Here is a 26,406-nt window from a genome sequence, read left to right as displayed (position 1 = left end):
AGCCAATAAACATATATATGAGTCATATACATATGTATAAATTAAATTCGTCTGCAACTAGCCATTGTCTGCTTCAGCATACTACGTAATTTGAATAGTTAAAGTGTATAACTTGTTAATAAGGTTGGGACTTGAGTTGGTGAGATTACCAGAGGCTGAAGACACAAACGCATTGGATGTAACCATCGATGTACAATAGAATGATCTATTATACGGTACATCATTGATGGGTGTAACTGATAACTTTAAAAAGTACTGTTTGCGACCGACAAATAACCCAGTAAGGTAATTAAATATATTTCTGTACCTTTATAGTTGTGTTTTCTTTTGGACACTACATACTACAAATTTACTGTTCACTGTCTGCAGCTTATATTCGTAATAACGCCATTTTTGTAGTACGGTACTAATTAATCGTATTTACAATCACGTCCTTGATCGTTAATGGCGTAAATTGGTTATTAATAAGTATTTCAGAACTAAGAATTTTAAACTCTTAATTGTTTCTATACAGATAAAGCAATTTTGTTCATTGCTTACTTTTGCTCAATACAAAAATCATCTAAACTGATATACTACGATAAAGAATATATGTGGTCAACTTTACATCAGTCTGGATAGTGCAAATACTGCACTAGTAGATAGTGCAAGTATTTATTGAAGTATTAAAACTAACATACAAAGAGTGCAAACAAGTCTAATAGAACCAAACAAAATGTAATATGCTAATATAAACACTGAAAATTAAAAGAGACGATAAAACTTAATTCGTTTAATTATATTTTATCCTAACAATTAATTTAATTCACAAATAAATTAAACAGTGCAGTCGATTTCAGACCCGCCAATATCGTCCCAGCTCTGAGTGGAGAGAGTTGTACATAAGTAAGATATCTATCCCCAAAGGTACATTATTTGTCTATTTTAATCATGTTTCTGTATAAATAATAGTAAAACTACTGCATTTCTTAAAATTACATATGTTATTCCTCTTCCTCACAGTGTTGTCGTCCAGTAAGGCACGACCCCCCCCCTGTGATTAAAACCATCTGATAAATCATAATTCCATAATTTGATAATAATAGGATGATAAACGTAGACGAGGGCCTTAAAAAATCAATTAATATTGGAACTGTTGCTTGTCTTTTGTAAGTCATTTGTCCAAACTTAAAGCGGACTTGGACCGCTCAGTTCCGCGAAAAGCAGATGTGTGTGAATGGTTGAACGAATGACGTTTTGCATTATTAGTACCGATTTAATTGACAATTTTATTAGATAATCTGAGTCCTTACTGTAATGTGTTGTATCAATGTTATATTAGTACATATATTTCAGGTACGGTTTGCGGCATTGTGTTCTACTATAAAAGACCTTTTATTTAAATGACATAACACTGTATTAATAATTACACATAACTTAATATTTTATTAATCAATAAAATGGTTGTATTATTATTACTATTATAAAGGGCTGTATATTTGAAAAATTAAATTTGTTTAACAGAAATTAATTTTTAGTATCTTCATATGTCTGTTACTAATGACATATGAAGTAAACCGAATTTAGCAGCTTTTAATTTAAACGTGTTTGAGTTTTACTTTGGGTTTTGTGAACCCCATTTCCGGTTGTATTTGTGCAATGGCACATCCTCCATCTCCACCCCACCACCACTTCATTCATGCGTCTTTCCGTAAATAGCTTATGTTGCTTCGTTTGTTCACCGGTGGAAGTTTTGGCTGTGCCGAACATTGGAAGTTAATTTTTGCGTAGTTGTTGATGGTTTCGTTGTAAGTCCTCGTGGACTTCAAGACACAAGTAAGATTATTTTCTATTACTCATTAATTTAAAGCACAATTTGTTGTTGTTTTTTTATTAGCTTTATTTTAGGGAATGTTAGATAGAAGGCGTCCATTGTTTTAGTTTACACTTGGTGACTCGCCATTAGTTCTGGTATGAAGAGGGAAGACAGATTATAAGTTTTACATGTGTGTGTCCATCATAAGTTCAACATTATTGCTTTCCACGGTTAGTGTTTACCTGGAATCCAAACTACAATTGATGGTAAGGAATGCTGTGTAACTTCTGGAAGGCTTTCCATCTATAATACAAAGGTTTCAAACCTCATTGCTCTAGTAAATCACTAAGGCCTGTTTCAGTTTACTCTTCAGTTTTTGTAGATTTTGATCTTATATATACAATGCTATATTATGGACTAAGGGGATAAGGTATACAACTCTAATATTGTTACCTAGAGCTACATTGAAAGCAATAGTTATTTATGAGAAAATAATAACAGAGCTAAGGTAGTGTCATGGTACATACTGGTATTTCTTTATGACTTTTAATCTGTATTATACCTTAATTGAAAGCCTGTGAGTTTATTTTAATGTTTAGAAATATTTAATTTAATTTTATCTTGTTTCTAGTTTAAAATAGTTGTAATTTCGTTGTTAACCTCTATACCAGTGCATATTTATCCGCATATAGCCTATTTGTTTGTAAACGAATCATTTTGTTCTTTGTTCAGAAGTTTTTTATTTGAATTGAGCAAAGATTTATCCTACTCTGTTGATTATATAATATTTCAGAGAAGGTTATCCTTGTATATGGAGTGATATTCCATGACATTAAACTGTAATCTGATGTGACTGACTTTGATGATCTTGTTCCCATTTCTTTTTCAATGAAAAATTTATTTATACTAGTTATACAGGTTAGGGTACGATAAGCGGACCCGGTTTTTTATATCAAAATTGGCAAACAATATTAAATAATCGGTACTTTGGGATTATACCGACCACACCAGTATGAAGAACACAAAAATAGAAATTTATAGAAACAAACATGATAGAACGAAAAAAAACAACTCTTCAATTACAAAATTACAAACTTACAAGCATTTCCAGGTATTGTGATCGGTATTGTTGTCGCTGTTATCTTATCTTTCTCGAGAATCCTGATTACGGCAGGCCGCGCGGCATCACGTGATTTGCACGGTACATCATTGCCTTTCCATTACAATTCAATTTATATTTCTGATTAGCCCCTCTAGAATTTGATATTTTACTGATAGGTACTATCTCGAGGGATGTTTTTCTTTCGTCGACATCAGCGCGGGGCAGCACCGAAGGTGCTGTCGAAGCCCGCGCTGATGGCCGGAGGCACTCGCATTTTGGGTGGCGGAATGTGATCAAGAATAAAAACAAGTTTTGAGTGTTTTTTTAATAAAAAGTTTAGTTTGGTAAATGTTTGTTTTTGTTGAATTTTTGTGTTTGGAGAAATGTAGAGGTAAAACACGGAAGTACAACAAAGCGATGCACCAGCTGAACGGGCGGCGAGACTCTGCAATCATGTTATCTACTAGACGCTCGACTTTGACCTCTGTCTGAGGATGGGGAGGTGTTTGCGATAAGACAATTCCTGTTTTATATTGACGAAATATTGTTCTACGCTAATCTAGTAATCAGTAGAAACGAAATGTGAAATAACGATTCATGTCTGGGTGTGGTCGGTATAATCCCAAAGTACCAAATAATCATTAGTAAACATTGATACAACCAATCGGTACTGATTGATTACTCTAAACAATTAACTTAATCTAAATCAACAGCTCTAAACACTGTCAAATAATACACGTAATCGTATTATTATATATATATATATATACAATTACGTGTATATATAACAATAAATAATAATTATTATACATACACGTAATAATATATAATTACATGTGTAAGGTAAACCACCCAAATACCGTGACCTTAAGGGTACATCATGGCAGTTTTATAATAATATAATTTCATATAATAGCTTTAAGAACAAATACGTACTTATATTTTGATATGCCAATATATTTTACACACATAAATAACTGTTTCAAGGGCTAAAACATATGCTAACTACTGAAAATTGCATTAATAATGCATGACAATAATGAACAGCTGAAGCCTTAACTCCGTGACTGTTGGACAAATAGTCCGTGATTTTTTTGGCCTAATTCCGTGACAGGTTAAAATCCTCCCTTTTGGTCCAAACATTTTACAAATTATTGCTTCCATTAACCCTCTGAAGCATGAATGACGACACAGGACGTTTATTTATATCGCTTTTGAACTGATAAAGTTATCATTGTTATTGCTAGGAAACTAAAAGTTATTTATACAAACGTAACTTGCAGCAATTGATTACTCATGTATAACAATTTATTTTATGTACTTACGTTCGTAATATTACACGTTGTCAGCTGACATAATATATCCTAAGGTCGCACGGCACACAGCTTATCGACAATGCAGCTGGTGACTCATCACCTGAACTCAAACAGTTGATTAGATTTTATTATAATAATATGTTTTTTATATTTTCGTAAATTATTTGGAAGTGTAAAAAATTTTAGTCTCTCATTTTCATATATACAATTCAGTTTATTTAGAGATTAAATGTTAAATGTGTGTGTTTGGAAGGTTAAAATTATATTACAAAAAGTAAATAATCAAGAAAGAAAGTATAAAGCATAATTTCTATAATTGTGTACAATTATATTTTCTAAAGTATTTTTGGGAATTCTTGGTTTTTGATAACAGAAGCAAATACCTAACTAAACATTCTTATCTGGATTATTCTTGCCATCTTATCAGGTAGTGATAACTAAACATTCTTATCAGTCCAGTAAACACTGATATCCTGTGCCTCTTGTCCATGAAACTCTCTCCACTAATTAAGTGATTACAAAGAAAGATAATCTTAATTCTAACAAGTTACATAAAATAATACCCTTTTTATTTAAAATATATTTCTTAATTACTTACTAACATCTCATTATTCCAACACTTTGAAAATTTCATGCTTATAATTTATTTCGAACAGATACTAATTAATTACAATGATGACCAACAAAGGTAATCTTACTTCTACAAAGAAGTTACACCTAAATAATACGTTATTTACTACTAAAAATATATCTCAATAACATTAATACATTAACAGTTTATTAATGTAACACTTTGAGAATCTCATTAATATAATTTATTTTCAGAAGCCAGTTTTTTTAAAGTGTTGTACATTGTTAACATTATTTCATATAACTTATTTCTAATAAATGAAGTAAATCATAGCGTAAGAAAAACTAAAGTTTAAGAGTTTAAGTTTAGTGGTTTATTTAAAGTCTTCAAAAGATAGGTAACCCCACCTATCAAATGTAGGCTCACGAAGACGCTGTACTATCTCATCAAGGGGGACAGTGTCTACGTCATCCTTTGTCGGCCATATAAAATTTCCCGATTCCATCTTCTTTTCCAAAAATTTTATTTTTCCTGTCCTATCTTCTTTATTTATTGACATTATTTGCCCTACAAACAACTTCTTATTTTCCCCAAAAATCATACGGAACAACAACCCCACTGGCTTGGCTGAAGCTCGTTAACATTAAGTTCTAACTGGGGCCGAGTTGTCGTCAGGTTCATCTCCTCATTTTCCATATCCTCCTTTTCTGAAACATTTCGTTTGCATTTCGTTCCTTTCTGCTCTCTGCTTTCATTTTTTATTTTGGCTTTCGCCTCCCTCAAAAGTTTCTTCCTTTCCTTTTCCTCTGCGGCTACTTTTTCTTATCTTCTCTTTTTTCTTATAATATTCTTTCCATTCCTCTGATGTTATAGCACTAGGAAGCTTAATTCTTTAACATATTTCGGTACTTTGGGATTATACCGACCACAACCCAGACATGAATCGTTTATTTCACATTTCGTTTCTACTGATTACTAGATTAGCGTAGAACAATATTTCGTCAATATAAAACAGGAATTGTCTTATCGCTAACACCTCCCCATCCTCAGACAGAGGTCAAAGTCGAGCGTCTAGTAGATAACGTGATTGCAGAGTCTCGCCGCCCGTTCAGCTGGTGCATCGCTTTGTTGTACTTCCGTGTTTTACCTCTACATTTCTCCAAACACAAAAATTCAACAAAAACAAACATTTACCAAACTAAACTTTTTATTAAAAAAACACTCAAAACTTGTTTTTATTCTTGATCACATTCCGCCACCCAAAATGCGAGTGCCTCCGGCCATCAGCGCGGGCTTCGACAGCACCTTCGGTGCTGCCCGCGCGTGATGTCGACGAAAGAAAAACATCCCTCGAGATGGTACCTATCAGTAAAATATCAAATTCTAGAGGGGCTAATCAGAAATATAAATTGAATTGTAATGGAAAGGCAATGATGTACCGTGCAAATCACGTGATGCCGCGCGGCCTGCCGTAATCAGGATTCTCGAGAAAGATAAGATAACAGCAACAACAATACCGATCACAATACCTGGAAATGCTTGTAAGTTTGTAATTTTGTAATTGAAGAGTTGTTTTTTCGTTCTATCATGTTTGTTTCTATAAATTTTCTATTTTTGTGTTCTTCATACTGGTGTGGTCGGTATAATCCCAAAGTACCCATATTTCTTAGATTTCTGGGTCTCTCCTGGCCAAAACAGTGCTCTTTTAAAAGGAGAGGGCACCTTGCTCTTTAGTTCTGCTACGGTTAAATTGGACTTTGGAGTAGAGTTTGTATGTGTAGTTATCAAGGGCGTTTGCGTAGGCACACTACTACTAGTAGTCGGTTGTTCAGTGGGAGTTGGAATGGGTGAGGGAGTCATACAGTCCAAAGAAGGTGAAGTAGGGATTTTTTCTAGACAAAGGTGTTGAAGCAGAATTTGGAACACTAATTGAAGGAGTAGGATCTTTGGTAGTCGAAGTAAGAAGGTCGTTTGTCGTTGAAGTTAAAATTTTGTTGGGGATAGTTAAGGCCAGTAGGGGGACGAAGTGTTTGCTCTAAATTAGGTGTTTCATATTGAATATCAAGTAGACTATCTGTTGGATAATCTACAGGTAAGTCAGTTCTATGGGGAATTCATTAATTCCCGAGAGATCAAATATGTTGGTTAAACTTAGTTCTTCATTTTGGTTTGTGTCACTTTTGCACCACATCACTCTGACCAATAGCTATCACTTTTACTCCGCATTCTGCATTGTTAACAACTGTTGTAGCAGTGCCTTCTGTTGGTGCTGTGTCCACCAGGTTGTTATCAGTTCTTGTAGGCCTACTTGTTTTACTATTTTCTAGTGCCTCTCCGTAGGTCCTTACCTCCTCTTTTATCTCTGTCCACAAATCAAACAAACTTTCATCTCGTCTTTGGATTATCTCCTTTCTTAAAAAGCCCCAATTTTCCCCTCTCCAATCTTTTCCTCCAAGTAAAACAAATGACTCCGCAGAGCCAGCCACTGACTGTTGGACACAGCTTTTTGATTATCAAATCTTCTCTGGGATTTAATGACTTTAGAAAAGTCCACATCATCAGCATTAAGGGTTAAGAGACCTGTCGTGGCAAATCCATTGACGACAGTCTCCTTTTTTATACTAACATCAAGGACTCTTTTCAACATTGGGGGCAAAATCTTCTTTTTTTATTTTTTGGGGTCCGTTTTCGTACCTCCATTTTTTGGACTTCCTTCTGCCAATGAGCCTTAAACTGGATGAAAAACGGCAACATCCAGTGGCTGAAGCACATGCGTTGAATTCGGGTACAAAGCAATGAGTTCAATTTTGGTTTAATGAACAAAATTCACTCAAATGAAATGTAATGTGGGACGTGTGCCCATCAACAAACATTATCACTGGTTTAGGTACATTGTTTGCGGCAAGCCAAGGATTAAATACATTTGACATGTATTCGTAAAAGGACTCCCCGGTCATCCACCCAGAGTCAGTTTTGCCCAAACCCCAACCCTGCGGGATAAGTTTTGAACAACATTATGTGGGATTCTCTCATACGAGTAAACCACCATCGGAGGTGCCATTTCCCCACTGCCACTGGCCGTCACCAATGCTGTTAAGCATTCCTTTTCATCGTTGCCCGATATTGAATATACGTGGCATTTCACCACGTTTGACGAGAACTTTTTTTTGCTTGGGGCATAAGAAAAATGCTGTTTCATCACAGTTAAAAATTCGCGATGGATCGCTAAAAAACGGACATGAGTCCCTTCATCTCAGCGTATTTCTTTACACCATCAACCACTCACGAATGTCCTCTTCAGTCACGTTTGCTCGAGAGGTCGTGAGGGTCTGGCTTGTTCTACCTGACAAAACAGGGTGCCGTTTCATGAAACAGATTGTACCACTTATCCCCAGGGACAGATTCTGAAAACGGGTTGGGCCTCTGCAGATTTTCTGCAAGTTTTTTTGACACTCATGATCAAGTTTTTCCTTGTTCACAGGGAACCCGGCCTTTCCCACAGTTATTATCCAATCAACGAGGTTTTGCTCCTCGTCCGGATGAAGGATGGATGGTCGACCCATAGCACATCCCACTGCAAAATTTCCCACTCAATTTATCTTTCAGGGTTTGTCGGGGAATTCCAAAACTTTGTTGAGGCAGCCGTGACGGTCAGGCCTCCTTCTCGGACGGCTTGAATTGCTTGGAGGATGACGTCCTGGCTATAATTCCTCCTTGGAGCTTTTCCAGAATTTTTCTTAGATCCAGACATCCCTAAAAATAATTAAAATTATTTAGTTTTACAAATAATAAATAATATTAATGTTTAATTAATTAAATATCAGCACTTTCGTTAAAACATATCTACTAACCACGTCAATTTTAAATTGATTGTTTTGTAAAATATCTCGGCTTCGAATCCGTCACGGATATTGGTACAAACGGAAAACCGAATATGGTCGAACTGTGTATGCATTCTAACGGAAACAAATGCTTAAAACAAACGAATATAAACCTAATATAAAAATAGATGTCAGATCTAAACTCCGTGATTCCGTCACGGAGATAAGCTACGTACCTTGTATTGAACCCAATGTCCGTGACGTAAATTATAAATACTTGCACTCAAAAACGTAAGTTTAAACTACTTTTATCTTAATATAATTAATATAGTTATCAGTAAAACACTTCATTTTTATCATATAAGTTAATATGAATATGTAAAACCTTAAGGTACTTACCGATTTTCTTTGGCCAAAACCACAACTATGCTTCAGGTTTTCAGAGTAGGAGATGCACGGTGTAACTAAAAACAATGCCAACTGAACTCTTTCCCGCCAATTTCGCCGCGGAACTTCAACGTCATGCTGTATAACCTCTAACATCGAACAAAAAAATAATTTTGTAGGCCTCTGGACATAGAGAATCTTGTTTTTAGTGTTCAAAGTTTAAAATCACGGAGTTTGGTGGAGTCACGGTGTTTGGGTGGTTTACCTTATAATCAATAATTATGACATAAACAGTTTTCCTGTTTGATCATTGATTTATTATTTATGTAATTTCTTAATTATTTATGAGTTTTCCTATAGCCTATGTCTACATATTTATATTTCAAATTAAAACACATAGGCTAATTGTTATTTAGGACTAATTACAGATATTTTATATCAATTGATAGTTTAGGATTCAAGATGCGAATATTGGTAGCCTATCGATGATTATATTCTTCGATATTAAAAACCGGGCCCGCTTATCGTACCCTACCTGTTATACATCAACTAACTTCATAAAAATATAGAAAAAAAAACATTAATTTGCATGAGAGTCAATTTAATTATTGTTATTTTAATTGTGTTGCCACTGCTATTTCCTCTATAAACATTAAAATTATTTATTTCCTTTGTTTTGAATCCCATAACACTATATATTTTTGTTTTCACAACTAAATTTCCTACAATTTGACTATTTCATACTGTTGAACAATCTTGTTTTATTATAATGCAAATAAATTAAAGTAGCCTAATATAATTTTTTCACATGTCAAATAGCCTACTATATATAATATAGCATATACCTATATGTTGTAGAAATAAATTTATTTGTATTTTTACTTCGAAACTATGTAGCTTTATTCTCTGATTCTTAATAAGAAAAATGATACATAACATGTATACATATACTACATAGGATTTTATACAAAATTTACAGAGACCCTGTAAAAACTACAAAAATTGGAGGACACTTTAGAATTTCTATTAGACGCTTCCAGGGTTAATTTAAGTTCTAGAAGGCAACAAACGTCAACTGCTTCATAGAAAATTGAATCAAAAGTTCATGACAATTGAATTAGCCTATTGATATTCATGATTGTAACCAAAATGTTGAACTGTGTTATGTTTTAGGTATTTTAAATTACACTTAGTTGAGCTGTTTTGTCATAAAACAATAATTATAGTAATTTATATATACAGGGGGGTGCAAAAGTAGGTATACAGTAATTAAATATGTTAAAGAATAAGTAGGTTTATTTATACAAAAACTAAACTTTTACAATCTATTTTAAGAGCGTTAAGAAACAGAAATTAACTCTTAAAAGTGTTGTACTTCACCAATACACTTACTTCCTTTTGTGTTCAAATTGTTTGCCTTCACAGTCAACACACTGCTGTAACCTTGAAGTTACGCTTAAAACACACTTTTCGGCAAAGTTCTTTATTTTCATCTATGTCTTGGCAAGCTTGGCGAATGAATTCAACCATCTGATTAAGATCACGAGGTTTTTTCGAAAAAACCTTGTCTTTGACAACTCCCCAAAAGAAAAAAATCCATCGGTGTCAGATCGGGAGATCTTGCTGGCCATTCAACCGATCCTCTTCGACCGATCCACGAGTTAGGAAACTCCCGATTTAGTAGGTCACGCACGATTGTCGCATAGTGGGCAGGAGCTCCATCTTGTTGGAAGTAGAATTCCTCATTACCCTGCTGGATTTTGATTTGTGGTATAACGTCAGTCAGCATGTTCCTGTATGCATGTTGGTCTACAGTGTTATGAAAAATGACAGGTCCAATGACACCTTTACATGAAATGCTAGCCCAAACTGTTACTCCAGGTTGATTCAGCTGTTCTTCGAATGTCAAGTGTGGATTATCAAAACAGTAATAGACACAGTTGTGTCTATTGACTGCACCTGAAAGCTTAAAATTAGCCTCATCGCTCCAAACAATTTTTTGAATAATTCCCGCACCTTGAAGTTCCTCGTTTAACATTATCTCGCAAAACTGCAGTCGACGATCAGGGTCGTCCTCTATTAGCCCATGAATAAGTCTTGGAATGTACATTTTCAAACCTAACCGTTTCATTAGGCGTCCTAAAGATCTGCGTTCAATGCCCAGTTCAATTGATGCCCTTTTTCTTGACTTTTTTGGGCTTTGAACATAGGTCTGCGCGACAATCATTTTGTTTTCAGGAGTAGTGACAGTGATTGGTCGTCCAGCCTTTGGACCATTGCAGATAGATCCTGTAAGGTTAAACTTATCTCTTAGTCTATAAATACTTAATCTGGTTGGTGGTGGTGTATCAAACTCTTCTCTCCATCTCTCTCGAACTCTTTCACAGTTTTCTGTCTTCCAATATTCTTTCAAAACCCACTTTTGTTGATCGTTGGTCATGTAGCCAGCCATGATGACAGAAGTGTAATAATAACAACAGTAACAATGAGAAAACATTGCCAGCTGTTAGTAGCAAACGTATTACACAGCTGATCAGGTGGCTAACTTGGGTATTACCAACCAACTAAAACTGTATACCTACTTTTGCACCCCTCTGTATATATATATGTATATATAAAATAATAAGATAATAAATAATTTAGTGATGAATCAAAACTATCCAGGCTAGTCTTATATGTTACAGGTATTTCAAATTGCAGTTTAGTTTGTCTGTTTTACATCTAAAAAGATTTTAAATATAACAATTTTGTGTGTGTGTGCGTGCACGTGTGTGTGTAGGCTATATATATATATATATATATATATATATATATATTATATATATATATATATATATATAAAATAGTCAATAATTTAGCGATGAATCAAAACTATCTAGGCTATTTTGTAATGTGTGGGCTATAAGTTTCGACTGCAGTATAATAGCGGCCACTTTGACAAGCGAATCTTCGATATTCATGAATTATGAATCATTAATATAACCAGTGCAACCAAATTATATTAGTCTATTTGTATTTCAAATACAGTATAGTTCGGCTAGTTTTGTATCTGAAAAAGTAATAATTCAATGACGACTAGGCTAATTAAACCTAGCCTATCTTGACTATGTATGTATCTAAAAAGTCATAACAGTGTAACTTAGTTACCTTTTACTATTTTGAAAGATATATGTGGCTTGAAACTTTGTGACACAAATAACACATGTACATCACCATTTTACTTGGCCATTATAAATGGAGGTATGTAATGTATCTGGTATCAGTGATAGGGTTATTCAGTGGTAACCTATTCCCGGGATACCATGTTACCAGCAACACCCTGTCATATCAGTAACAGCTTGGCTAAATGATTGGCATTCTTGTAAAATTTTTCTGGTATTGGTTGGTTGGTGTTATTGGTACAGTAATTTTACTTTAGAGTGAAAATGTTGAATTAGGCCTTACTAGTTTATAGTTATTCTATTAGTCTGAATATTGTATTGCTGTGAGTTAGTTCAACTTTTGTATATTATGTGTACTGACTCAGTTTATTTTGAAATTTTGTAATGATGATTTAGTGACAGCATGATGCTAATACTGAGAACAGATCAGCTAGTAACAGGTTACTGGAAAGTAGTAACCACTTGGTCATGTTCTTTTCATAAAATGTTAAAGTCATGATTTTACTTTATTGAATTAATTTGAAACAATAATTTTGAACCATTAATGTAATTATTTTGTAGGCTTTTAGGAGTTACTAAACAATACTGTTATTCTGTAAAATAAAAAAGCTGGCAATTATTAATAGCCTATCTACAACTAATATAGATGTATTTATATTAGTTTAATTTATTTAATTTTTTTTTTCAAATTTCAAGACCGAAATTACCTCCAAACTAAAGGAACTGCTATAGGTACATAGGTGGCTTTGTAATGCTAATCTTTTTATGGCACTACTCAAAAAGAATTTTTTAACTAGTCAGAAAATACACCTAATTTAATTCAGGTACATAAATTATATTTTTATAATATGGCTGCACAGTATAAAATTATAAAATTTAGTATTTTAATCCTTTTAATGGCAGAGATAAAAACAAATCCTTCTTGAAAAGTGCAGAGTTATTTTTTGTGTGACTCTGCGAAAAGTTCCAGAGGGTTTTTGTAAGAGTGTATAAACATGGGTGGGGCTAATTTACCTGCAGCATTTGTTGTGATTAGTGTAGTAAAACATTCTCTGTCATTATTTCCAGTGATTGTATACACTGTTACGTAAACCTTTTTTCCTTTCGGGCAAGAGATAGCTGTTTAATCAGTTAATCACCTGGCTTAATTTCTATAGTTCTTTTTCCTCAAACTTATATCAGCAAACTTTCTGGATTTGCTTTGAGGTATTTTGCACTTTTTAATTACGTTTTGTAGGTTCCATACTCAGTTGCATTAGTTTATTCCTAACCGCAATCAAACACAATTGTTAGTGTTTTTAATTATACATTTGTGACTTGATTTTTATAAGCAAGTTCAGTTCACAGAGATGTCATTTAGTGGATTTTGTTATTTCTGTTGTAAACCTGCATTAATCCACCAATAAATTCAATGTTAAAAGCTTATGTAGGCTAAAGGGCTCTAAAATTAATATGCATTTTTTTCTTTCAGCACCATGTCTCGTTATAGAGATTCAGGAAATGCAGACTGCAAGATATATGTTGGAGATCTGGGTAAGAATTTTAAGTTTACAATTCGTATATCACAATCTTGTTGTATATCATTCTTTGAATATTACAAATCATGGTGACTTGGTAAACACTTAATTAATAAAATCTTAGTAATTAATTCTTCTGGATATTGTGTTCTAAAAGCATGTGACTTGTCTATAAATTTAGTTAATTAACGTAAATTGTATCCTAAGTTACAGGCATTAATATTGAAAAGATGAATTTACATTTATTGTTCTTAAACAATTGAAAGTTAAGAAGTTGTCATTTCATGTGATTGATAAGTCAAAAAAGGCCATACTGAAATATTTTAGAGGTGGTCTAGCAATCTATAATTAAATATATGTAATTTTTATAATAAATTTAAACCTTTTAATGCTGAGGATTGTAGTGAGGGACAGTCGCCAAAACACTGTGACCATTAAACCAGGAATCTCCTTATAGAACCGGGGAAATCCCAAAAACAATCTTTCTGTCTTACCTGCAAAACGTTAAGCAGATCTCCCACTCTTTTTTACAATGTTATACATTTTTGACAATTTTTTTTGCAGTGTGTTATTTTAAGCATGTATTCAAGTCGGTGAGTACTGTTTCTTTGGGAAAAAATTGCAAGCATTCAGTGAATCGTTAATATTCGAAGTAACAATGTAGTGTTTTGTGACAAACATTCCAATTCCATTCTATTGTATAAATTTAAAACAAACTTTCCAATAATGTACTTTTTTATTCGTGTGATGGTGTGTTCCTTGAGCACGAAAGGCCTCACAGAAATATAAAAAGTACGTATATTATTGGAGTGTAAGTTTTCAATTTCTAAATAATTCCAATAAGAACAGAGCTTCTAGAATCCATTCTAATGGTTAATTATAGTATTACATAATAATAATAATAATAATGTATGCAGCTGTAGTAGCTATGCAGTAAATATCTCTGAAACACGCACGTTTTGTAAAAATATCATATGCACATATGCTTTTATTTAGTACCTACATAACACATTACATTGTTTTTTCAGGTTCTATATAAAATAATCTTAAGTTTTAGTTATACCCTTTGGAGTATTGTACTTATAAGCAAGCACCTCTCCCTTTGAACATTGCCTTAATCTTATTCTTATCTTATTTCTTTTGAGGTTATGTTTGGTGTTAACTGCTAGTCATTATTGGTTGTGGTTGGGCTTTAGGTTTTGTTTGTTTTTCATTTTTGTTGGTTAGTATGCACAAATAATGTTAAGAAGTGTGAATATTAAAAAACATATAAAAAAACATTATTATTGTAAACAATAATATGGTAAATGTAAAGAAAGCTTATAAAATAACTGTTAAAATTTGGGTTATGAGGAGATGGAGTAGGCCTAATGAAAAGGTCAGACTTCAAGTTGATGTAAATATTAATTCTACCACATTCAAAAAGACAGAAGAAGAATCTTCTAGCAAAGTGAATTTCTTTCCATTATACACTAGCAGAAAATGAAAGGCCAAGAGGTTTTGAGTTTACAGCTTAACATTGCAAAGAAAATCTTAAAAAGTGTTATTTGAGAACTCAATAAATGGATTTGGTATACAGATAGCTAATAAAGTTTCAGGTATGGCTGTTCTCTCAAAAAAAATTTATGCTTATTGGGAAGAGTTTAAAGATAAGAAACAACACCTTTGTTTAACCCTGAGAATTTGAATAAGTAATAGCCTCGAGTGCTGATAGCATTAAGCATTGCCCTTCATTGGTGTGCTAGATATTTGTTTTATCAGACTAAAGAAAATTATGCCGGTACGTTTTATTTTGAACGTCCAAATCAAAGTTATTAACTTTTTAATTTTACATAATATAAATTGTATTTCAAATAATATTGTAAAGTGCAGGTTGTTGTTGTTTTTTTTTTATAGGATCTTCAGCTTCCAAGCAAGATTTAGAGGATTCCTTTTCATACTATGGACCGATCAGGAATGTTTGGGTGGCCAGGAATCCACCAGGCTTTGCCTTTGTGGAGTTTGAGGATCCTAGAGATGCCGAAGATGCTGTGAGAGGCTTAGATGGGCGGTAAGTCCAAAGTTTCAAATGTTTTAGCGTGTTCTGTAGACACAATTTTAAATGTTAAGAAATAGAATATGCACAGACTAGGATCGAAATAAAAAAGTAGTGAAGTCTTCTTGAAGTGTTTATTACATGTTTCTTGGTTTATTTGTGGTAGTTTTAATTCTGACGATGGAATTAGTTGAACAATACTTTCTAGTGTAACCGATGTTCCAGCACTGTTTGTGGTCGCCGAGTGAGGGTAGAAATGTCGAATGGTGCTCGTAGCAAGGGTGGCTTCCGAGGCCCTCCTCCTCGTCGAAGTCGTCCGTTTCACCCTGAGGACAGGTGTTATGAGTGTGGCGAACGTGGCCACTATGCTAGAGACTGTACTCGCTATAGTAGCAGCCGACGTGGAGGGCGTCGCAGGTATGTATATAACAGTCTTTCTGATTTGCTGTTACTGTTACATGGTTGTTCAAACCTAAACATTCGTTTATGCTGTATATTTTATATTTTCAAATTGTTGGCACTCTTAAAGTCTGATGATTGAAATAAAACTAATCATGTTCTTATATCTGAATACTACTTTTAAAGATTTGAAATCCAAATATTGCTGCACATTTGTACTAAATAATGGTTCGATAGTAATGGGAAAATATTTAAACTGTTGCTCAGTACTCGTTTATAATATTTCCATTGAAGATATAAATTTGTTGAATAACGTATGAAATAAATAAGGAAAACACTTGAGCATGTACATGCCTGCATTAATTGTCATGTATAGTTAAAATACAGCAATAACAGTTTTAAATATTGCAATAGTATTAAGATTTGTTCCACAATATGTTATTTTGCTTGTTTTATATTCGGTTATAAAGTTTGGTTTGTTCTGTATAAATTGTTATGTTTATTGGGGGGTAGGATTGCGGGTAAAGACAGAATTCCTAAACAATTGTCTTCCTGACATTTTATAGGAAGTCGGGCTGAGTGATGGTTTAGACAGCACACAGCCTGCTTCTAACGACGCGTCGCAGAGACCGTTTAACTGAACTGCGTAGAGAAACTACTGCACCTCACGCATGATCACTGCGCCCCTAGCCAGTCGCCACTACACTCTATATCTGCCAATCATCTCGTCCCCCCCACTCTCTTGTCAGCCTTGAGTAAAATACCATCCCTTCTAGGATTGAATGGCAGGCATTCCATTAACTACATGCAAGCTATCATTTGTACTAATATAGCTTATATACATTTTGTTTTATTTTTCAATACAATATAGATGTAACATTTCTTTTTTTTTGTTTTTTCAAATTCTTTTTATAAAAAAAGATTAGAAAATTACAACTCTTATTTCAGTGAAGCTCCAATGTCAATGAATATTAATAAAATATTCTCTTGGCTAATATTAGTCAGAGGTATTATTTTGTATAATTATAAATATTGGAGAACACGTTTCATTTTTGTTTATAGTTAAAGAATTTTTTTAGACAAAAGCTTTACTCCTGATTTTTACGAAAAACAAATTTAAAAATAAAATGTGGATTCCCGAGGATAGAGAGATGATTGGTGGAGGCGATGAATGAAAAGAAAAGACAGATTCTGTTGCTTCTAAGTTTTGTAGACTTCGTAGCACGACACTTCGGTTCTTGACTCTCTCCCTCGCTCTTGCTCTATATGTGAGTCTGACACAATGCTATAAATCAAACCCAAACATCACGGTAACCAACTACTTTTATATTTTAACATAGGTTATTGAGTAGATGCTTTTAATAGTTGGGACTATTCAATGTTTGTTATATTATTATAATAATAAACTAAGGTATTGCCTAGTTCTAGGCCCTACACAAGTTTGTAATGTCGTTACTGTTGTGGTTTTACATATGCCATTTAATTTTCCAGGTTATGATGTCTCATTGATATTTTTCTTATATATGTGTTAGTAAAGTTGAAGGTTTACGTAAGGTAAATTACAAATAAGGTTTAGAAAACAGGTTTGAAATATCAACCTGACATTATTCGGAAGCTGCATTTTATAACATGTTTAGTCAGCTAGATGTACACTTATTACTAAAATGAGCTTAAAACGCTATAGTGTAATCGTAAAAGTACACAAACATCTCTGGATTTTTACGTTTTTAAAAGTTACATTATCTATTGAAAAGTACTTGTTAAACACAGTAATATTGTAAAAACTTGTTGAAAAAACTAATAGATGTGCTTTAAAAACATAATTACCTCATTTTTAAATGTTATTGTGTTTTTTATGAAGACATTACTATTTCTATTATAACCATACTTTTAATGTGTTTTAATTTCAAAATAAAGAGTGAAATAAATAATTAATATAGAAGATGAGGTTATTTTTCTAAATTGAATTTCGTGTTTATATTATCTGTTATTCGCTCAACTGCCATTGGTCCACACGAATCCTTTTATGTACTGATTTAAAAAAATATTGACAAAATATTTTGTTTGAAATTCAGTATTAATAAATTCCACAAATTAAGACTCGTTAGGTTTCAAGTAGTATTATTTTCAACCAAGGAAGGTTGAAGTCCTGAGAAAGATTAGAATATTAGGTTACATTTTTTTGGAAGTTCAACATGAGTACTTTTATATGGTTCAGATTTCTGTGTGTTTTAAGAAATGTAGTTCTCTTGAACAGAAGATTGTGGATTTCTTGCTTATTAAAAGTTTCACTATTAATTAACTTCTAATAGTTTTTAACAGATATAATGTACAGATTCAGAAACTGCCAATACACTGGATTGAAACCGATTTTGAAGTAACAGTTATCTTTATGATTCTCATTCACTTCTTTTGTAATTGTATAAATTTACTCCATTCAACTGCAACCCTTGAACATGGTAATTTTCTCAAGCCCATCAACTGCTTGTTGCAGGAAAATTTTGTACTATTGTGGAAGAAGTACATTAAGTGAACACGAGTCAATTAAGCTAGGTGTAATGGAAAGATAGCTCTGGATTTTTGAAATAATTTATGCCCAAGACTTGCCATAGTAAAAAAATGAATATTTTATCAACTTCTATAATTTTTACCACCCTACTTAAAAAGCAGTATAAAATGTATAAAACATGTCCCAAGTTGTTTACATTTCTTACAATAACAAATTAATTTTTATTTGCATAAAATTTTTTTTTTAATTGCCTCCAGAAGTTTTGAAATGGTTTAATAATAAATTTATTAATTTGCAGGGGCAAATAGATTGATACATACATTTGCCTTAATAGCCTTGGAATTGTTTGAGATTCCAGGGCCATTCAGAAAGTAGATTACGTTTTGATATAAATAAATAATAAAGTGAAATAAATGGTATTATACACAATTGAAAGTGATGGTAAATTACTATTTTCATCATAGTCATGACAAAATTTAGACACTTGTCTAGCGGTGAACTACTGTAGTTTTGAAATTCTACCATTATAAAATTCTGCCATCTTAGACTGTAGTCACCCCCTCCCGCCGTTCTCTGATGTCATCAAAGCAATGCGTTACAAGTCAGGTCTTCATTGCTGGGAAGAGGTATTGTTGCTGTGTGCAAGGTCCGGACTTGAGGCAGATGTGGAAACACCTCCGCTTAAAAACATCCGGGACTTTTCAAGACCGATTTGCCATGTGTGGTCAGGCGTTTTTGTGCAGAGTCACATCTTGCACAAAATGTATGGTAACCTAACTTCTGCGTAACATTTTTGTGTAACAAACCCCTTGAAATTTGAGGAAAACTGAGTTAAGAGTTCTGTTACTGTGAAGAACGCCCTGACATAAAAATTGCTGTTATAGTCGCGTCATTAGTGCCGACAGAGCAAAAAATAATCTACTTTCTGGATAGCCCTTGTATTTGACACACTTGTATATATGAATTATGGAAAGAGTATGTGGTAGGAATTTCATTAGTTCCACAAATAATAGGTCAGATGTGTGGAAACTCGCGTTTTAGTTAATGGAATATTGAAGACTAGTGAATAGTAAAACTTTTAATGACAATAAGACTTATTTGTTGAATTATATCAGCTCTACTTTGGATTATCAGAATCTTCTAATCTATTAACTCACTTCTAATCAGCTAAAGCTTTTTCCACCAGTGAACTCCCCTGATATTTCCAACACAATAAACTGTAAAAACTGAATTTAAACACATACAGGTCGGTAGTTAACAACAGCCGACACAATGTCGAAACGCTCAACTTATTCAGGTTAATTTATAAGTAAATAATGAAATTTTCATTGTGTTAATGTATTAACTATTTGAACCAGCTTCTCTTGTCGTGAGAACATCATATATATCCCGCTGAAAAGAGGTGGTGTTGATGTAAACCCATGCTGACAGTTAATAAGCTCTTGATTTATTTCAGTCTGATTTACGATTCTGTTAAAAACCAGGCCAATTGTGTTGAGTAATTTAAAGTAATGCTAAATATTTGTTTTAACATTATATTCATAATTATCAGTTTTTAAATTAACAGTATCAATAGAATACAATATCTTCATTTTGCCACACACACAGTATAGTTTTTCATTAATGAACTACTGGTGTTGAAACTACTGTATGTGAGTTTTAAATTACTATATATTATTGTGAGGACTATTAAAAACCATAGTACAATTTCTGACTGGCTTGTGTGCGTGTAGGTCATACAGCCGGAGCAGGAGCCGTTCCCGTTCAAGGGACCGTCGCTCACGCAGCCGCAGCGCTTCACGCTCCAGGTCACGCAATCGCAGCAAGTCCCGCAGCCCCAAGGACCGCAGCAAGAGCCGATCCAAGTCCCGATCCCGTTCCCGCAGCAGGTAAAGAAGCTTCTCGTAACCCAGGTATTGCGCTTTTCCCACATGCTTTTTCCTCTAGCCATTATTGCTGGCTGCTGAAGTCAAGACCACTAGTGAACAACTTAATTGCATGATTAACATCAGCTTTTTCGTACAGTTTAGTTGTTTTAGACAAAATTAAGAACACATTGGTTTGTTTAATGAAAAATTGTATTTGTATTATTATTTTTGTATTCTGTCGTGCTTTTTGCATGTCTTGAGTTCAGTAGCAAAAGTTAACATTAATGCCACGTTAACTAAAAAACACAAGATTGCTCTGAAAAATTCTTATTTTCACCTTAACTATATATATTATTAAAATATATTATTAAAATTGTTATTTTATTTACCATTTTAGGAATTAAATAATGTCCTGGAGTTACAAGTAACAGTTGTACCTCAAAAATTAAATGGACCTTAAAGTAAAAAGCATAACTCAGATAGAGTGGACAAGCTAAGGATTAATTCAAAATTGTATAATAATATCTCAGATTAACATTACCTTGTGTTTAAAAAAAATTAACTTTCATGTATTTTTTGCTGCCTAAAATTTGAAAGCTTAGCATTTCCTTTCAGGTTTGTACATTGTGTTGTTATTCCTCGAGCTCTAACCAAAATTTTTGTTGCTATTTGGAATGGCATAATGCTTTATGTGATTGTGCGCTTGATTTGTTTTTCTTGCAAAATAGGAATTAGACTTCTATTTCAAAAATTTAATTCACATATAAAACTGTATCATAGTAATGTAAGAAAAATGCTCATTTATTACTTAAGTTATAAATAGTATTTTCATTGGAAACATTTTTGACCTGTTTTGGTTGAATCGAAAAATCATGCTTGTCTATACCTGTTCTATTCTAAGTTAATATATTTTCAGCCCTAATAAGATACAAAATAATAAAAATCTTGTTTAAACTTTTATTATATTGATTGTTGATAGTATATTTAAATTGATTTAATATTATATTGTTCTAATGGCACAGTGTATAATTATTAAAATGTTCTGAGTTATTATCATTGCTTTCTCCCAACTTGCATTGAATTTTCTGTAACATTAATTATGGCCATAAAAATTCTTTTAAACTGATAAATATTTATTTTGTTTCCAGGGCAAACTAATACACCATTCGCTGTTTCCATCGTGCACCAGTCAGAGAGGTAAGATGTTCAATCTTGAGTGTTTAAAATATCACAGAGCGTACAAGTTTATTATTAATTTAGCAAATTAAAATTGTCCTATTTAAAAAAATGTGTAAGTGAGACAAAATAAATTTTTAGATATAAAATGTTTAAAGGTCATGTCTACCATTATTTGTAAAAGCTTGTACCAATATAAACAGGTTGTAAGATAAACCGTTTATACGAGGAATGTTCAAAAAGAATCTTCGTTTTGTTCTGTTCTATACCTATAATTTTATGTCGATTTTTAAAATTATTTATGTATTTAAAATTAAATGTACTTCTTTTAATTTTTAGTCTTACTTTTACTGCGAGTTGCACAAAGACAAGACCCCAGAATATAGATTTTGATTGTGCAGTGAATCAAAATCAATATCCTGGATGTGCTTCTAATAAAACTCTCATTATTGATTTTTTAAATATGCCTATAAGTAGAATTCCATTAAAAATACAAAGTAATGCATTTATGAGTTTATTCTGACATATACGAGGGCCATCCGGAAAGTAGTACCCGTTTGTGAAATAAAGACACAGAAGTAAATATTAACAAATATAAACATTTTTATTGAAAAGAGCATACCTTAAACTACTTCTCCACATAATCTCCAAGCAAATTTAAGCATTTGTCATAACGTGTGACGAGTTTTTGTATTCCAGCGTCATATTCCTCCGCCGCCAGCCGATTGAAATACGTAGTCACGCCTTCTTTAAGTTATTCATCGCTGTCAAATCTTTTTCCCGCCAAAAACTCTTTAAGTTTTGTAAAGAGATGAAAATCTGAAGGGGCCAAGTCCGGGCTATACGGTGGATGGTCGAAAATTTCCCAATTGAATTGCTGCAGAAGTTGTTGTGTTATCCCCGCTGCATGAGGCCTGGCATTGTCATGGAGGAGAATGACGCCATCAGACAATAGACCTCTCCGTCGATTTTGTATTGCCCGCCGTAATTTCTTTAATGTTTCACAATACGCATTAGCGTTAATAGTGTCTCCACGGGCCATAAAATCAATAAGCATTACACCACGTCTATCCCAGAAAATGGTTGCCATAAGTTTCCTGGTGGACAGAACAGTCTTAAATTTTTTTGGTTCTTTGGTGAATGAGTATGATGCCACTCCATTGACTGTCGTTTACTCTCAGGTGAAGCACAACAAACCCACGTTTCATCACCAGTAACTATGCGATTCAAGAACGTGTCTGCTTCATCAGAATAACGTTCCAAAAATGTGAATGCAGCAGCCATACGCTTGGTTTTGTGCTCATCTGTAAGCATGCGAGGGACCCAAATTGCACAAATTTTTGAATAATGCAGATGGTCTTTGACAATTTCATGAACAATTGTTCGAGAAACATTAGGGAAATGTTCACAGATGTCATCAATTGTGACGCGCCGATCGTTCCTCACGAATTTGTCTACTGACCTCAGCAGTTGATCTGTAATGACAGATGGTCTCCCTGAACGCTCATCGTCGTGTGTGTTCCCCCTCCCCAAGTTGAAATTACGACACCAGCGCCGAACAGATGACTCTTCCATCACATTGTCTCCATACACTTCCTTTAATTGGCGATGAATATCACAAGGTCGAACGTTTCTTGCGTTGAGAAATTTTATTACAGCCCTCACTTTACAACTGGCAGCGTTTTCAATTTTTTTAAACATTATGAACTGCCACAGAAACAACACAGGCAATGCTAGCGTCACGGAACTTGTAACAGAGAAGGCAGACAAGCCACTGAAGCAATCTGACCTTCACCGGCGGCTACTCGCGTCGTCAGCGCCTCACGCGGCGGAAACTGGTACTACTTTCCGGATGGCCCTTGTATTTAACACGTTCACGACGACATGTACTCCATCAGGTACACACGATGGGGTACCAAACTGGGTACACATCGTACTTTCGTAAAACGCAGCGTGCTCCTGATGGGGTAAATTCCTTATTGCAGATTTCTTGTTTGCGTATCTTGGTGGTTTATTAAATTTGATCTTGTGCTTAGAATTTTTAAGATAAATTAATTTTTTTAGGTACCCCTTGGGGCACAAGGAGAAAGTTTAAAAAAAAACATTAAAATAATAGTTTTCGAGCAAAATCGCTAAGCCTACATACTTTTTATGCTTAATTAAAAAAATAAAAAAAAAAAAAAAAAAAAAAAAGAAAAAAAAAAAAAAACCCACCATGATTATTGAAAAATACTATGGCAAATAAAAAAGTGCTGAAAAAGCCATCGTCATGAACGTTTTAAACGGATAATAATACTATGTCCGCATATACAATTGATTTGCAACTTGTATAATATGACAATTAATTATTATCGTTAATTACATAAAGGAGTTCACGTGTGACTGCTTTTTACTGTTTCACTTTTAGCTTCAGAGTAGACTGAACAGTAAAAATGCTCATGAACTAGTTTAATTTATTGATCATTTCTTTTTTCTGACTACGCACAAATTTCAAACTATTTTTGTGTTTCTTCCTGTTGCAGTGTTTGGCTGTTAGGATCACACCTGCTGAATGTAACTGAAGATATATGTTCTAGTGATATTCCCTCAGATGCTGTACGTAGTTTGCCCCTCAACAGTCCTAGGTTTAAACTATGTTTAATGTTGTCATTTATAAGGACATTTTTATTGATCGTATTGGACTTGTACATTGCTTTTTTCCCACATTGTGTTACGTAATAATAATTCATTTTCAATTGTCGCAAATGAAGAGGAAATTAATTTTTATGAACTATTTTGTAAATAATACAATATACTTCTGTTAATCTGCTCACTTTTAATCTCATCATGTTTTAATTTATTTCCCGTTTTTTTTTTTTTTTTTTTTACCCACAAAGTCGCTGAAGATGATTTCCACCCACATAATACATTAGTTATCTCTGCATTTGTGTTGACGATAAGCTTAGTTAAATTTTCTTATGTAAATCCAGTGTTAGTTTAGTGCTAGATTAGAGTAATGTAATTTCACCTGTGCAATCTAGGGCATTCTCAATGTTGTTTCTTGGAATTAAAAAAAAACTGGAATAAAAATAAATGTAACCTAATTTTGGGAGGATTTCTTGTTTGGTTACCGACCGCTGAAGTATTGGTGAACAGTTTATATTGGAAGGCTGGATAGTAATATTCCTTTTGTTTATTTTCTTAAGTTGGAATGAAGCCATAATCGTAATTTGTTAATTTTGTCTCTTTAACTTTTGTAATAGTTGAAGAGTATATACTATGATTGCGTGAAATATATATATTAAAAACAGTTATTTATTGTTGATTCGTACCTCACAATTTTTGCCCGTCCCCTTCCGAGCAAAATTATTCGAATATCAATTTTTACTTGAAAACATTGGAACACAATTGTATTTCCAGTGTAGTTGAAAGTTTGTGGTAACTTGATATAACCACACAAAAAAATGTTTACTTATTTTTTACTTTTTACGGAAATATTTATTGTAGGGAGGAAAATCAGTAGGTTATTGTTGATTTAAAGGGATATTTGCTCGTAAATTTATTCCTATTTGTTTTCCTAATTTATTCAGCAAACTATACCAAACATATTCATTTATAACGTTAAAAATAACCTACCTCATATAACTTTTAAAGTAACCTTACTGATAATAAATCATCTAGTGTTACTTCTTAAAAGTGGTTTTTGAAAACATTTTAAACAAAATCCATAATCACTAATTATTATAATTATTATTCCAATTATCTAAAGTCTCTCTCTCTCCCCCCCCCTCTCTCTCTCTCTCTCTCCCCCCCCCCTCTCTCTCTCTCTCTCTCCCCTCTCACTCACCACTCACTCACTCTCACTATTTAATAAGGGTTATAAATACAGTCAGAACTCACAAACTCAATTTACCGAACATTGCGTAACTAACCGTGTTCAAATTTTTCAAAAACTCATATAAATGCAAACAATGTAACGTAAAACGTTAATTCGCATTCTCACTAGCTACAAGAAAGGAGGTAGGTATAATTTTTACAATTAAAAAGTTATTGAGGTTTTGTCATCTTACAGTAGTGTGTTTTTATTTTCACATTTCTTAAAATTTTAAACCCATAACAAATTTATAAAGTGTTATCTTAATTGTATAACACACTAGCTACAAGAAATGTATCATATTTTAATAAATGCATTTTTGGGATTTTGTTCTTATTGTATTTTTAAAATTGTAAACCGGAAAAAAACGTTTATTAAATTTTTAACATGTATCAATTGCATAATACATATTTGTGTACTGCTCATAAAACCTTATATGTGCTAAAAAAAATGCCATATGCAGAATCAAAAGCTTGGGTCCAGAAGGTAGCTATTAAGTTATGTGTATTAATTTCTTACACAATTAAAGGCCTAAAAATAATTGTCGTATGTTTAAAAACAGTACTCGAAATTTAAAAGAAGCCAGATTGAAACAAAGTTTTGTAAATATAATTGTTTTTTTTTTTTTTTTTTTTTTTTTTTTAACTAAGTACTATACAAAATACTTCAGTGTATGTTAACCATTTGATTTTTCTTTGAAAGCCCTTTATACAAAGAAGTATTGGAATAATGCATACCAAACAAATTCCGAAAGTAACGCATGAGATTGGGGGGGGACAACTCTCTTTAAAGAAGAGTGGACACTAGAAGGGACTTTTCAAGGACTGCTGATTTGCCTATCCATCACAAGAAAAAAAATTTCCGTTACAATCTCCAAATAGCTGCAAAGTGACAGG

The 26,406-nt window shown here is 33.2% G+C and overlaps 1 protein-coding gene across 3 annotated transcripts; it reads left to right on the top strand.

Annotated features, from left to right (window-relative positions):
• Window positions 1-1,660: 1,660 nt before the first annotated feature.
• On the top strand, window positions 1,661-24,950 carry LOC124356601 (serine/arginine-rich splicing factor 7-like). Of its 3 annotated transcripts, none has more exons than XR_006921876.1 (7): window positions 1,661-1,815; window positions 13,625-13,686; window positions 15,567-15,720; window positions 15,931-16,122; window positions 20,347-20,526; window positions 21,630-21,678; window positions 24,180-24,333. XR_006921876.1 is itself a non-coding variant. In XM_046807701.1 (7 exons), exons 2-6 carry the CDS (start codon window positions 13,629-13,631, stop codon window positions 21,637-21,639), a joined length of 570 nt encoding a protein of 189 aa, XP_046663657.1. In that variant the 5' UTR covers window positions 1,661-1,815; window positions 13,625-13,628; the 3' UTR covers window positions 21,640-21,678; window positions 24,180-24,333. The 3 variants fall into 3 exon arrangements, 2 of the variants coding, with proteins under 2 accessions (XP_046663657.1, XP_046663656.1); XM_046807701.1 differs by having other exon boundaries at window positions 20,347-20,502; XM_046807700.1 differs by lacking the exons at window positions 1,661-1,815; window positions 13,625-13,686 and having other exon boundaries at window positions 15,579-15,720; window positions 24,180-24,950.
• Window positions 24,951-26,406: the final 1,456 nt, after the last annotated feature.

The sequence above is a fragment of the Homalodisca vitripennis genome, chromosome 3, assembly GCF_021130785.1.
Source record: "Homalodisca vitripennis isolate AUS2020 chromosome 3, UT_GWSS_2.1, whole genome shotgun sequence".
NCBI classification, from domain to species: domain Eukaryota; kingdom Metazoa; phylum Arthropoda; class Insecta; order Hemiptera; family Cicadellidae; genus Homalodisca; species Homalodisca vitripennis.
This window is presented reverse-complemented; position numbering and strand designations above follow the sequence as displayed.

Coding starts and splice junctions, on each gene's coding strand:
- LOC124356601 (XM_046807700.1), top strand. CDS start 15,969: ATGGTGCTCGTAGCAAGGGTGGCTTCCGAGGCCCTCCTCCTCGTCGAA. Junction 16,123..20,346: donor CGACGTGGAGGGCGTCGCAG/GTATGTATATAA, acceptor GTGTGCGTGTAG/GTCATACAGCCGGAGCAGGA. Junction 21,679..24,179: donor ATCGTGCACCAGTCAGAGAG/GTAAGATGTTCA, acceptor TTCCTGTTGCAG/TGTTTGGCTGTTAGGATCAC.